This window comes from Dendrobium catenatum, unplaced genomic scaffold (assembly GCF_001605985.2).
Source record: "Dendrobium catenatum unplaced genomic scaffold, ASM160598v2 fragScaff_scaffold_231, whole genome shotgun sequence".
In the NCBI taxonomy this organism is placed as follows: domain Eukaryota; kingdom Viridiplantae; phylum Streptophyta; class Magnoliopsida; order Asparagales; family Orchidaceae; genus Dendrobium; species Dendrobium catenatum.
In genome coordinates this window covers 1,801,865-1,816,569 of record NW_021318693.1, presented here as the reverse complement: position 1 = coordinate 1,816,569, position 14,705 = coordinate 1,801,865, and the positions used below count along the sequence as shown (strand labels likewise).

Sequence of the window (14,705 nt, the reverse complement as noted above, 5' to 3'; positions counted from 1 at the left end):
TGAGTGTGTATGTGAATTTGCAGATATGTCATAAACATCCATAACATTACATACATATAGCCACCATATAAATACATTATGGGAAATGCACTCAAAAGCATGTACCCACATGGGCCCCGACGATGTGATATATATATTATATATAAACATGTGATCCCTAAGGATGCTACGCGTGTCAAAAGTGAATTTAAGTTCAAGTCGGATCTTCTTCTTTGAATGAACCTGAGTTGACATGACTTAAACCATCGAACAAATACATGGTCGCATCGCCAATCAGAGTATTTTATTTTATACATCATATTAGACATTCAAGGTCTCTTACAAAGAAAATTCACATGTTAAAATGAATACCCCGATTTCTGATATCTACATGATAACTTCAAAAATTAAGAACTGGACCTGATCCTCTGTTTGCAAGCAAATAGAGTTGGAAAGGACCAATTAATGAAATAACAATACCTATATATAAACACCGATAATGACAATGTTGAATTTAAATCTCAACTGGAGGGGTTGATTCTTCAAAATCTATCAAATATCTAAAGTTCTGCATCTATTAATAATATTAATATTTAAAAATTAAAAGTTAATTATCTAATAACTCAAAGCAAAATCTATCCACTCTCCGCAACAGTTTGTCGAGATGGATAAATTTGAATATAACTTCAGCTCATAAAGAGCGAATGCCTAGTTAAGAATATCATTCAAATTCAGTGTCAAATTATCTCCTGCCAGTAAGGACGTGACACATGTCCTCTAACTGGTGGTTTCGTCGCCAAATGACACCATTGGTAAATGTTTATGACCGGGGCATTCTGATCTGGTGGTTTTGCTGCTAAATGATACAACTAAATTACGGTCATGGCCAAAACATATATGTTCCCCAACGACTCTAAATTTTTGAATAATAATCAATAGGATATATAATTGATAAGGCACAAAGCCCTTTGTTAGCTAAGTCAGGCTCAAATTTGTCACCGTAGGCAAATATTCACCCCAAGTCTACAAGATACCCTTGGACGAAGCAACCCATGGCTACCGATAATGATCCTTCGGCCAAGTTGGGTCGACTATTTCCTCTGGCTAAATAAACTAGGGACCATGATGGCCTGGGACGATGGAACCATGAGATCTTGATCGAGTCTATCATAATCCCCCCACCATCCACTTTAAGTGCACGGTGGTAAAATTTCTATTTTCAAATATCAAAATCAGCTACTACTATATGTTGGATGCTATATATCTATTTAACGACTAGCCTTAATCGAAAGTCCTCTCTCATTGTCGGGAGGGGTAATTAATTACAGGGGCTTGCGCCTATAGGAAAATTGAACTCATATCATAAAGTCCTAATGAAATGATGGTGAAATCTCTAGGTATTGTCTTATCTAAAACTCAATCTGTCTTTCTCAAAATTTACCCTGGAACTTAAGCTTGTTAAAATTCTCCTCGACTGCCACACAAAAGAAAGAGAGGGTGCGAATTTGCGGAGCTCACAGTTACACAATTGTTTATACTCGTAACCTTTATATCTTCTTCACATGAAAATGTGCGTCCAGAATTGTCCTTTAACCAATCTTCAAACAAGAAAGCTTCATAGAAGTGGAAAAGATATTCACTTCAGTTGTTTCTTGAAGTAACTTTGCCGGTTACAAGAATAGACCTTCACAATTGGTCATCTGATATTTTAGCTTTTTTGTCTCATAAACTTATGGAATTCTTTATGTAAGAATAATAATGTTGCTTGGAATTGTAGCACTCAATATAATGATTTGAGAATAAAATATTTACAATTTTTTAGGCTAATGATAATAATGATGACTAACATTAATTTTATTCAAATTTTAGGATGGTATGCAGAAGGAGATCTTTCAGAAACTTGTATCTAAATTGGATGAATGCTGCCAGAAAATCAGTGTTGGAAGTGAGATCGATTATCGTCGCCTAATGCCTTCTGAAAATAGCAATCAGGTAAGCTTGTTTTAAATCATAGGGTGATTTTTTGTGAAGGTATGAACAGGTTGGACATGTTTGTTCTAGCCCAAAACAAGATTGAAATAGAAGCCAACTAGAATCAAATTTGGCACTAAATTTAGTCAGCTTTTTGCTTTGATTTGCTTAAATTTGTCTAGTTGATCTGTAGTTTTGGTATGTTCTAAAATAATCATAAATATCATCTGTTGACTAGCTACCGAACAATAATGCTAGCTTTGTTCTTCATTGTTTTGCTTCACTATATGTTTCTCAAATATAAAGCTTTAACCTAAACTTTTTCCACTTATTTGGCTCTTATAGGCACTGCTTTTAAATATCAGAAAAATTCCGGGACTATTTATGTATGTTATTGAGGTGTTTTACGTGTTTGGGATGAGATGTAATCCCATTGTATGTTTGATCAATATCAGTAAATATTTCAGTACTCCTATTTGTTCCTTCTTGAAAAATAGACATTTTCCCATTGACCTTTTAAAGTTGCAATAATATCTTTTGTACAACATCATATACTTCTCTGTGTGATTATCCATGTATTGAATTGTTACATTGACAAAAAGAGAATGTCAGGCGTGACAGATAGATGAGTCTTCCAACCAATTAGTGGTATCTGCAATGACACATTTATAAGAGAGAATCTACCGCTAGCCTCAATTCAAAGTGTTCTCCCTCACAGAAGAGAGAATTATTCTTTGGTGCTTGCACCCTTGGAAAACTTTCGAACTAAGAAACAAATTCTTCATTAGAACGCAAAGCGTATGGGTAGTGTTATCTCCAATATTTTAAAAATATATTCTAAAAATGACATTACTCAATCTCGCAATGGCAGGGGCACTGCTTTTTAGGGCCCACAGAAGGGTGGAAGTTTAAGCTTGTGTGGTTTTCAAAGTCCACAGCTAAAACTAGCTTGGATCTGTCATGCTCATTGTGTTGGTCTTTATTTGTTATACTCATTGTTTGAAACTGTTTGTGCAAATTAGCTTGATGTTACCCTCTTGCTTTCCTTAAAAATTTTGTTAAATATTATTGTGCCTTTTGTATATAGTTGGGATTCTTGAAATTTCTGTAGCTATTAATAGGTTTATTTCTACGCGACCACCTGGGCTCTGTCAATGCCTCATGTTCTTTCTGTGTTTTCAAATATGTGCTAATTTCAGGTTCGGTATTTCTGGCCATTGAATTCTGATAATTGCAGAGAATTTGATAAAATATGGAAAGAAGTTATTTCCCAATCTGGAGTAAAGCCCACTTTCAATGCCATCTCTGTAATGTTTGGAAGGTGAGGCATCTAAACCTCTTATTTTTTTCAACTAAATAGAATCCTTATCGGAACACGTTCATGTGTCAACTATCAGAGTTCTGATGGTGCCTGAAAGCTGCAGTGGAATAGCGAGGTTCAACTTTGACTATCTGTGTGGGCGTGCGGTAATGTACTTAATGCTCCTTTTACTTGATATTTTGATAAACTTCAATCTCCTTAATTATAGTGATATATGGATCTACAATCTTTTTGTTTCTCCATAATTCTAGTTTTAAGTTGGGCATTCATTGGAATGCCCAACTTAAAACTGAAATACATTCAGAAGGCAGGAAATACATTACATTGAGAGCAACTTTTGGTATCGCTATGTTTCATTGTTAAAGATTTGTGAAAAAAAAAAAGAATTTTTATCTCATGTATTACTCAACATGAATGAACTGCAACTCCAATTGCCTGTTTAACGTGTGGCTAGGAATATTTATATATTTTTAATCTTTTTTTCTTAATTAAATATTTGTTGGCCATTAAAAGAGAAGCATAATATTAAGTTAAGTGTTGCAGAGATGAGGATGCTCAGGTGGATGAGTGGATTTATCCTTAGAGATAGGATACGAAATGAGCATATACGTGAAAAGGTTGAAGTAGCTCCAGTAGAAGATAAGATTAGAGAGACTCACCTTAGATGGTTTGGTCACATAAAACGGTGGCCTTCCGATGACCCGGTTAGAAAAGTAGAGGTGTTAGATTTGACTTATGTTAAGAAAGCTAGAGGTCGACCTAAAAAGACTTGGTTAGAAAATATTAGAAATGATATTTTTTATTGGATTTAAACGAGAATTTGACTTATAGCAAGATACAATGGAGAAAAAAGATTCATGTAGCCGACCCCACGTAGTGGGACAAAGGCTTAACGTTGTTGTTGTTTCTTAATTAAATATTTAATCATTATGATTTTTCTATTTTTTTAGTAATTCAATAGTAGAACTATAAGTCGCACAATTTTTATCAATTAATACGGTGGGAGTCCTGTGACCCACATTCTTTTCCATTCTCACTGATAAACCTGATTGAAATAAATCTTGGAATCAAAATATAAACTTTTCAGATGAAAGTATTAGTTAACTCAAGCAAGTTTTAGTAAACCCCTTAAAAATATGATTTTAGTAAATTTAAGATGTGGATTTAATCTTGAAAAGTATTTGAAATGATCAATGTTAAAATCATTTAGATAAAGGTATAATTTATTTCAGAATAAATATGATCAAATAATTTTTATATCTGATTATTTTTATTTTGCCTATAGCAATCTTAACTAATATGACAAATAATCATTATTTAAGTTTCTATTTAATTAATAATAATAATCATGATTTAGACATATTAAATTAAATAATAAGGCAAAAATATAAACCAATCACTTGAACGGTCAGCCAGTACCAATGAAAATAAAAAAGAAAAAACAAAGTACTTTGGCATGTATAGTTAAAATAATAATGTATAGGTAAAAAAAACAACTTACTTTAGCATTACTTTGCTCTGTCATCATTTGAGTGGAGGAGCTAGTCGCTTGTTGTGGGCGACTAAGGCTACTCTTAAAAACCTTTTTTGTGATTTTTTAATTAATTAATTTCTCAATAATACTTACTTTAAAATTTTGTCCTTGGACGACTAGGATGGGAAAAAGATATGGGCTGAAGCAGGATTAGGCAGAGGATAAGAATATGATAGGTTATATATATATAATTACATAAAGTAATATTTCAAATATAACATTTAAACGTAAATTGCTCTTGCGTAAAACTTCTCAACGATTATGCATCTCGATTTTTGTTTTATCGACTCGAAACTTGTGTTGATTTTGGACTTTCGCTCGTGTGATGACCAAGGAAATATGAGTGTCTATTTTGGGTAATTTTGACATTTTTAATGTAACAGCGAAGTCTATTTCTCAAAAGGTCGACGTCATCCAACATTCGAGTCCATAGTCCATCGATTTCAATTGACTTTGCTCAGAGTAATTGCGCGAGGCATCCCTTGTGTAATTTTATATTTTCATCACAACGACATGTGTTTTAGGATCGAATGTGTTTTGGCTAGTTTGCATAGCGGTGCACCCACCTAAGGTTGCTTTTCATCATTATTTGATCGAGTCGTGCACAAGCAGCTCCTATTTGGTAAATTTGACATCTTTAATGCATTGATGTGGCACATTTTGCAATTGAATGATGTTTGAGTGGTCTACCTCTTCAACGAGCATGATCGGGGCGCTTTGATTTTCATTTAGAGTAGCGTCATGTTCGTTGGTTGTCATTCACGTCGTACTTGATCGCATTAACTTTTGGAGTATAGGTGGAGGTCAACAGAAAGCATATTGTGAGTCATATTAACCACATTAAGAAACTCTAAACCTTAGTCATCTTGCATCTACTTTCTACTGTCGTAAACTCTTTGGACTTCATCAACAACAAGTCAACAACAACAAACCTTTATGCCACTATGTGGGGTCAGCTGCATGAATCCTTTTTCTCCATTGTGTCCTGTTAATGGTCAAATTCTCATCTAAATCTAATAAAGAAAGGTCATTTCTAATATTTTCTAACCAAGTCTTTTTAGGACTTCATCATCAAGAATGATTATTCCTTAATATGAATTTCTTGCATTTCTAGTGTTCATCTACATTTCTCTAGCTCTTGTCACAACATAAACTCGATCATGATGAAAAGCAAATAAATGGTAGACTAAGTCTAAAAGTAAAATTATATTTTTGCATTGATTTAGTGGACTTGAATGGAAAGATGATAGCTATGGATAGATTGATTAGACAAAGGATAAATATTGTATGTTTGCAAGAAATTAAATTAAAGGAATATTCGTGTAGTTTTTATAGATCTTGAGAAGATATATGATCGAGTATCATATTAATTGATTTGTTGTACATTAAAGGTGTGTCAAAGATATATTGAAATTAATAAAAATATGTGAACACTAACTATTCGTAGAACTATTTGTAGAGTGACTAAGTCTATATATAGTAGGATTGCATCAACAATCATCATTGAGTTCATATATTTTTCAATATTATTTTAAAGACTAAAATGATGTTAGATGAATACATAAAATATGATAATTCCAATTTTTAAGAATAAAAGTGATGCACAACTGTGTGCGAATTGTTGAGGGATTAAGTTAAGTGTCATACTTTAAAACTTTGGGAGAGAGGTATTAAGCATAGGTTATGTCATGATACTAACAACAAAATATCTTATGAGTGTTAGGTGATAAGAGAATACCATGGAAACTTAAAGGCAAAATTTATAGAATTGTAGTTATGCTGACGTGTTGTATGCATCGAAGTGTTAGATGGCAAAAAATGTCATTGATAGCTAAGTTGAATGTAGTGAAATTGAGAATGTTTGGATGAAAACTTGTAAAATAGACTAAGGTGGTTTGGAAATGTGCGATGAGTTATAGAAAATGCACCTATTAGGCATATAAATAAATTAGAGTTAGAGGATTATAATGGAGAATGGATAGACCTAAGATAATGTGGATATATGTTGTTCAAATTAATTTACAAAGAATAAATTTAACACCTCAGACTATACTTAACAAAAACAAATAGAAACTAAGTAAACATAAAGCTGACCAAATAGTTGGGGTGAGGATGATGTTGTTGTTATTTCTATGCTTAATGATAATGAAGATGACTATGCCCTAACTGGAGCAGAAGTTCGTAAATTCCCCACTCAACTTTAAGAGTTTTTATTGATGCATGCTGGAATATGAACATTGTGGCATTTTTTGTGGTTCATGAGAGATATTTTAGGAGTCTTAACTGCTTATTTTGTAGAAACAGACTTAGTAGGTAATTACATGCTGTCTGTTAATGTCTATGCAACTTAAGCAAGCAATGCAAACTTCTGCTTTCATTGAAGGGTAGAAAACAGTCATCAAATACTTATACATTTAGTGTGAAGATTGGGATTTTGCAGTATCAACAATGTTTTTCAGTTGTAACATTAACTGGTTAAAGAAATTTATTTCTATTTTTTTGTTAAGATCTTTTTCCTTGAATTTTATTGGGTATTGTAGCTTATTCAAATCTTTATGCTTAGACTGGTGCAGCAGACTACATTGCGATTGCTAGGAATTACCACACAATTTTCATTTCCGATATTCCTATGATGAGCATGAGGATTAGAGACAAGGTACAAATTTTCTTGTTTATGTTAACATTTTTAATTCAAGGTAAGTTATAATTACTTTAAGAACAAATAAATATAGTGATAATTGAATTGTTTTTCCTATCACTTCATGTTTTATGTATCTCAAGGTTGCTACTAGCCTGTTCTAATTGAGCAGGAGGTCTTACAAGACACCAGCACTGCCCTGTTATTGCTATTCCAATTTTCTCATCTTCTGCTGCCTGATAACTTATTTCTTATTCAGCTTTGACTTTAATCCCCAGGCTAGAAGGTTTATTACACTCATTGATGAGCTATATAACCACCACTGCTGCCTTTTCTGTTTAGCAGATGCCTCGATTGAGGATCTGTTTGAAGGAACTGATGAGGGAACACTTTTTGATCTGGAGAGGTAATTATGAACTTGTACGTTTGTGCAAAGATGCATTAAAAAAATCACTAATGTGCATGGCCCTCACCTTTCTAGAGTAAATCATGAGCTTGTATGTCTGTGGAAAGATGCATTCCCTGGGAACGTACTTCTTCTTCTCAATTTTTCTAATTCAAGTACTGGAACCTTCTTCTAAGTTCAGCACTTTTTATTTATTTTTGTTCTTAGAATTCAGATATGGCCATTAAAGTGCACTTTATTGATACTGTATGGATTGCTTTAACTTTCTCTCTGTTGTCGACCAATCTTCTCTAACATAAACTAAGTGCATTTCCACTCTTGTAGCAAAAGGTGTGTTGCTCGACTTGTAATTTTCATGTCAAGGTATTTGGCTAGAAAAGTAATTCGATATGATAAATGTGGGCATAAATTGTAAGCAGTATACATTAGCAAAAATTAGGGCTTTAACTATAAGATTAAATCAGCTCTCTCTACCCAAGAGATTGATCACCTTCAAATGTAAGATTGAAAGCATTCATTCTCCTTAACATCATTAAAATTAGTATTAAAAAAAATTTCAAGGATTTGTAAGATCATTTGATTGTTAGTCAATTGCATCAAAATCATTATAAGAGATGACTAAGATTGCATTGGAAGATAATTAAGATTTTAAAGTGTTTAGAATTTCAGCTAGCTTAGAATCAAATGTAGTCGTACTTAATGATATGTTGCATGTGTTGAATGATTTTGATTAGTTAATTGATGTAAACAAATTAGAGCAAGGCACAAAGAGAGATCAACAAAGAGAAACAAATCTTACTTTTATAAAATTAAGACATAACTTATAACTAATATTGTTCATAACAAAAAATTAAGCAAAATCTAAATGCATCATTAATACATTGGTCAAGTATAGACTTTTTGAAGTGATTCTATTTGTTGTTCTTTTATTTTAATATGCTTTTTGAATAGATAAATATTTGTGAAAATTAATGAAATTTGAGTCATGCATTACTTATATTGTATGATGGTAGATTCAAAGATAAAATTAGGAAAAATATAGGCATTCTCCTCTTAGAAAGAGAAAAGTATAAGTATAAGATGTTTATATTTATATATTGAACAAATTATGCTAATAAATTTTAAAATCTAAAATAAGAATTTAAAAGCCTTACTTAAAGATTCATCAAATAGTATGCTGTTTAATTGGATCATTTTGCCTATGGCCCCAAGTAAATTTCCAGAACAGTAAGGTGAAACCTAATTTATATTCTGAACTTAAATATACTATAATAATATCCAAATTATTATAGACAACTAATATGGATATATTTTAAGAAGGTATAAGACGTTTATACGACAACATAATGTATTAAATGATTCATGTCATGCTTGTTCGATAAGTTTTACGTTGGTTTTCGACTATCTAATGCAACTCTCTCCTTTTCTTACCCAGGAAGTGAGACCTGACAATGCCAATGTTCAATAAATTTGTATGCTTCTTTGCAATTTTTTGTGTGATGCAGGATCAATATTCCAACTTAAAAATAAAATTAACAATGCTAAAACTTTAAATAGCTTAACCATTTATTTTAGAAAGGTATAAAATTTTCTTCTTTTTGAAACAAATTGTGAGCCTTTAAATTTATTTAGTAAAATTTACATTGATAAATGATGCGTTGAGACATGATTTGAACAGATTAGTTAACATAAATGATTAATTTATTGTTACTTAAGAGGAGAAATGAAAATCATTGAACAGATTTTCAAATTTAAAGGGATATTAATATAGGTTTGTCTGGGTGAACTTTGTTGTAGTTTCCAGTTTGAGACCGAGACTGAAGGTGTGAGACTACGGAGAGATGTTTTAACTGCAGGTAGTGTTGGCTTGGGACCTACCTCTACAGGAATTGCTTCTTTAATGTCGGGCCAGGAAGAAATGTTTGCCTTCCGTAGAGCTGTAAGTACCCACTCTCTTTTTTTGTTCATTCCTCCTATTCATCAATTATCTTGTAAGCCCGTCCATTAAGTATTTTGTGTGATGACTTTTCGTTCGGCATTGTCATAAGCAATTGTATAAGTTTGTTTACTCTATGGTAAGAAAGTGTATATATTATTATCCATGCCACTTTCCATTGATTTTGTCAAGGATGTTCAGAACATCTGTGCGCTGTATTTATTCTGCTCCGCACCAAACCTTCCACCTTCCTTCAATTCTACCACTTTTATTCCTTACTCTTTTTATTAATCTATTTAATGGCTGCTGACCACTACCCCACTAACCTAACTCCTAATAACTGCTCACGGTATGCTAAAAAAAAAAACAGCCGGAACTCCCTCTCCCAGTTCAAATTATTGGGTTCGGACGCCAGACTCTGTCCAGAGCCCAATGAAAATGCGTCACATCGCCCCTACTCAGTACTGAGCTGTATCAATCAGTACCGAGCTCAATATTGCTCAGTACCAAGCTCAATATTGCTCGGTACAGTTCAGCACCGAACTCAGTATTGCACAATACCGAGCTTAGTATTGCTCGGTACTGGATAACGTGGCTGCACTTGATTGATCTCCGAACGGAAAGCTGTGTCCGGTGTCTGAACCCAATAATTTCCCTGACTCTGATACTTACGGGCTCTCTCGACTTCTCTGTGCTGAAGACCCGCAGGATCAGCCCTCACTCTTTGTTCATTTGAAGGAACCGCACACAAGAGACACTCGAACTCCCTCCCTCTCGATCTCTCGGTGCCGCACACAAGGAGCAGAATAGAAACCTCCCTCACCTCTCTCTGTTTGCACGTGCCTCACCTACAATGATTACGGCCATGATTACAATGACACATGAAAGTGTATAATAAAAGGGATTATTGTAGAATTAAGTGTAACCTAATTAACCTACATGGTCGTAAAGATATGCCGAATGATTTTATATTGATCGTGGAATAATCTCTAGCTAATAATTTAATCCTTAAGTCGATTAAAGAAATATGTATATTTGCATTGGAAATGCAAGCCTATGATAAATCCCTATGATTGCAAGTAACTTGAGAAGGTAACAATGAAGGAGAAATAAGAGATTTAGTGGTTACCTCACAATTGAAAGGGAAGGAGAAGATGTTTTGCTATCATAGGTTCTTGATCTTGGAGCAAGAAAAAACAGGAGATTCTAGGTTGAGTGCCTTCACTTAACTGCGAGGGGAAGAGTTGAAGAGGGAGAACAGAAAGCTGTTTGGCGGCCGCTATGAGAAGAAACAAGTGTAGGATTGTGATGCCCTAACCCTCAAATCGAGCGGAGAGCGAGAGAGGGCGAGGTTTACATGGAAGGATTTCAATTTTTTATATTCTTTCTTCACCTGTAAGATGCATCCCATATCCACCACGATTCATATATGAAAATCATAGTATTTTAATTTGAAGCTCGCACATCCTTAGCTTTTTTAACAGATTATAGCTATCTTTACAGGTCTCCAGATTGATCGAAATGCAAAAGCCGCTTTACATCGAAGGTGTTCATATCTTACATCCCATGTATCAGCAGCAGCATGGACATCTATAAAGTAGGCATCAATCCTCCTGTTATCAACAATATATTTCTGCTCATTTGCTTTATATCTGCAGCCATCATTTGCAGCTATTGATTCCTCACTGTTCTACCGAAAGTCTTATTCATTCATTCATATATATAGGCAAAGAATAAGAGGTATTTATCTTTTGTATTGTATTGTATGAGCTTAAATTCACCCAACTTTTGTGCGAAGTGGGGAACTCTTCATACAATTTTATCTTATAATGGAAATGAAATTGATAGGGGAAGAACACCCAAATTGGAAACCAAAAGTTGAGTCTCAAAAAAAAAAAAAGTGAAATCTTGACAAAAAAAGGGTTGGGATATTTGATATTGAAAGATTTCTGATGTATTTTACTCCTTGTAAAGCGAATTCAATAGCTTTAATGCCTATCATGAACGTCATCTTCGATCACTTCGCACAAAAACAAAAACAAAAAAAGAATCAGAAATAGCTCAGAAAACATGCTTGAAAAACTAGCTCCATGGAAAGTTTAGGGTACTGGTGGACACCATTATAAACATAGAGCATCACCTTGGATAAGAAGCACATTGTTGTGGCCTAGAGCTTGGGAAGGATTGAGTGTGATGAAGCCATGAGATGCCTTTAACACTAGGGGTGCCAAATCGCATCGTGGATAGTAGGACAGGTCTGTGGTTTCGTGTCGGGTCAGGTCAACCTAAAAATCTGATGTGTTGGATTAAGGTTGACATTTCTGACCTGTTTGTAAAAATAGGATGGTTCAGGTCGTGTCAAATAATGACGGGTCAATATCAGGATCGACCCGAACCCGGCCTGCAACCCTAAAATTTTTGTTTTTTCATATTTCAACTATAATTTTTGTTTCACCATTGCTTCTAAAATTTTTTTTACTAAAAAGTTGCTTTCTAGAATAACTTTAATTATTTTTTTTTCCCGCAACAGTTTTATAAAGCGGTTAAAAGGTTGCTTCAAAAGAAATCTATGTTGATATGATGGTGTTGAATGATGGAATATCAATTGTGAATCAATCAATTGATAATATGATTGTCAACAATTTTTTGTCTATTATTGATGCTTTTTTTTTCCTAGTTGGTGATAGGAGCTTTTTGTAGTGTGAAGAGTTCATATGTAAAATTCATAAAGAACGTTCAATGCTTGAGATATGTAGGTTTCCTGCAGAATTAGAATTTCAAAATAAATTCATAAACAAAATTTGTATTTAATTGAAAACTGTGATAAAAATGTGCTGGGCGATTGTTTAATGAGCAACCCAAAATGAAAAGTAATGATTAGATTTTTTTCTTAGGACAGCTGTAGCGGTTTGTAAATATATTTATAAATGTGTTATGAAGAAAATTGTTTTTTTTTTAAGTTATTTTAGAAAGTAAATTTTTAGTACAGTAATTTTTAAAAAAACTGCTAAAATATAGTTATCAAATAAAAATTATGGTTGTAGTATGAAAATTAAAATAACAAAAAAATGATTTCAAATAAAGCTTAAATTTTTACTTTGTTTGGAATAATTTTTTTATTGTTTTCTAAAATAAATTTTTGTACCAAAATTTTTAGTTCAGGACATTTTTTTATAGAAAGTTTTGTTAAAAAACAATAAGAAAATTGTTTCAAATGAAACCTATAAATAAAAATTAAAAAAATAAGTGAACTTATTCTTATTAAAATTTTACTTATAATAGATCTTAAAAGGCTCTGAATTTTACTAATATAAATGCAAATGCCATGTGCATTTAAATAAAATTTTAAAAATATAAAATAAAATTATAAACATTTTATGATATGCTATATCAAAGATGTAAAATTTTATATCAATATGAAATATAAAATTTGCAAAAATATAGATGATTTATATTTTTATTATACTTGAATTAAGATAAATTTAAATAAGATTATATATATATATACAATTTAGGTTTATAATACACTTTAGATTTATTTCATTTATCTTTGCTCAAAATGCTAATAAATATCCTCTTAAAGAAAAAACGACATGTTTTAAAATGATTTATAATGCCATAAAAAAGGAAAAAAATTAATAATAATTGCAAATTTCAATGGCAATAAGAAGTTTAAAATAATGTTAGAAGGCATTGACGAAAAATGTACAATAGGTTAAATAAGATCTTAGAAAGTTCAAAAATAACTACATCAAAATTTTTTTTCATAATAATAAGCCAAATATCATAGTAAATAACAACGTCGTTATTGAAGTTCTTCATTAAGTTGTATATGCTATATAAACTATATAAAAATTTATAAAATTAAAATATCTTGATTATCACAACAATCATACGCCTACCAACAAGTCAGGAAAGATAGCAATTTTTAAATGAACATAAAAGGAAAAATACAATAAGAATTATTATAGAGTGAGAAACGATTAGATATTATCACCCTATAAAGGCATCCTTTTATATGCATGGTAGGATTCTAAAGCATCACACAAATAAGAAAAGACTTTATATTTTGTAAATTTTAATCAAGTTTGAAGTTATGTGGTCGCTTAGCCTTCTTCATCTTTCTAAAAATAACATATATCCTACAAAATTTAAGAAAAAGTTTAAGTGCATTAGGAATTTAAGATAGATGTGTAATTGAAAATGAGGATAAATTATAAAACATTTTGCATGAAATTGTAGGAACACAATACTTAGCAAGATTAGCTCCCTTATCATTTAAGACAAGCACAGATCTGATTAATTGATATTAAAAGTTACCATTTAAATGATGTGAAATTATCTAATATTCATAGAAGATTATAATATATAACTTACTAACAAAATATTAAAATATAATAAGACAAAAAATAATATCTTATACTTACCCAACTTAAAGGGGAATTGAAGCTGATCCATTAAATTTGTCCGGTTCTATAATTTTTAGCTTGTGTCCAAACATTATATTACACTTGCTTAAAAATGATAAAGTAGAAAATGGCCTTACAAAATCATGATTATTAATATGAGGTGGTATGCAGTCATCAGATTTATAGATATTAATAATACAGCTAACATGTACACAATTAATAAGCAGAACATGCAACGTAATTAATCGTCTTATCATAATTTTGAAGAGATTTTGAATAGGATCAACAATCACATTATGAAGGATGCCAGGAGGGATCCTGTTATTTTTCTGTAATTAAATTTATTGTTAGTTTTATATTTATTTTAAATGAATAAAGGAAATAATCAATAAGTTTAAATTACAATCGCATAGTTATAACAACATCCGAATTCTATTGTTACCGTCTTTTGCCACGCATCTTTATTTTTTGGCTTGAATTTTATCATTGATAAATAATAAGATAAGATAAA

At 32.0% G+C, this 14,705-nt stretch overlaps 1 protein-coding gene across 10 annotated transcripts in view; it reads left to right on the top strand.

The window, feature by feature from the left end:
- LOC110104215 (putative ATPase N2B) overlaps positions 1–11,781 on the top strand; it is a 38,334-nt gene extending 26,553 nt beyond the window's left edge. Inside the window, exons 8-15 of one of the 10 annotated variants that reach the window (XM_020833217.2) lie at positions 1,849–1,971; positions 3,150–3,271; positions 3,348–3,417; positions 7,369–7,461; positions 7,722–7,849; positions 9,647–9,788; positions 11,289–11,382; positions 11,457–11,781. In XM_020833217.2, coding sequence (XP_020688876.1) covers positions 1,849–1,971; positions 3,150–3,271; positions 3,348–3,417; positions 7,369–7,461; positions 7,722–7,849; positions 9,647–9,788; positions 11,289–11,381 — 771 coding nt within the window. In that variant the 3' untranslated portion in view covers position 11,382; positions 11,457–11,781. Of the gene's footprint in view, positions 1–1,848; positions 1,972–3,149; positions 3,272–3,347; positions 3,418–7,368; positions 7,462–7,702; positions 7,850–9,646; positions 9,789–11,288 lie in introns of those variants that run through there. The other 9 variants (XR_002304026.2, XR_003700101.1, XR_003700100.1 and 6 more) reach the window with 9 other exon arrangements.
- The last annotated feature ends 2,924 nt before the right edge of the window (positions 11,782–14,705 follow it).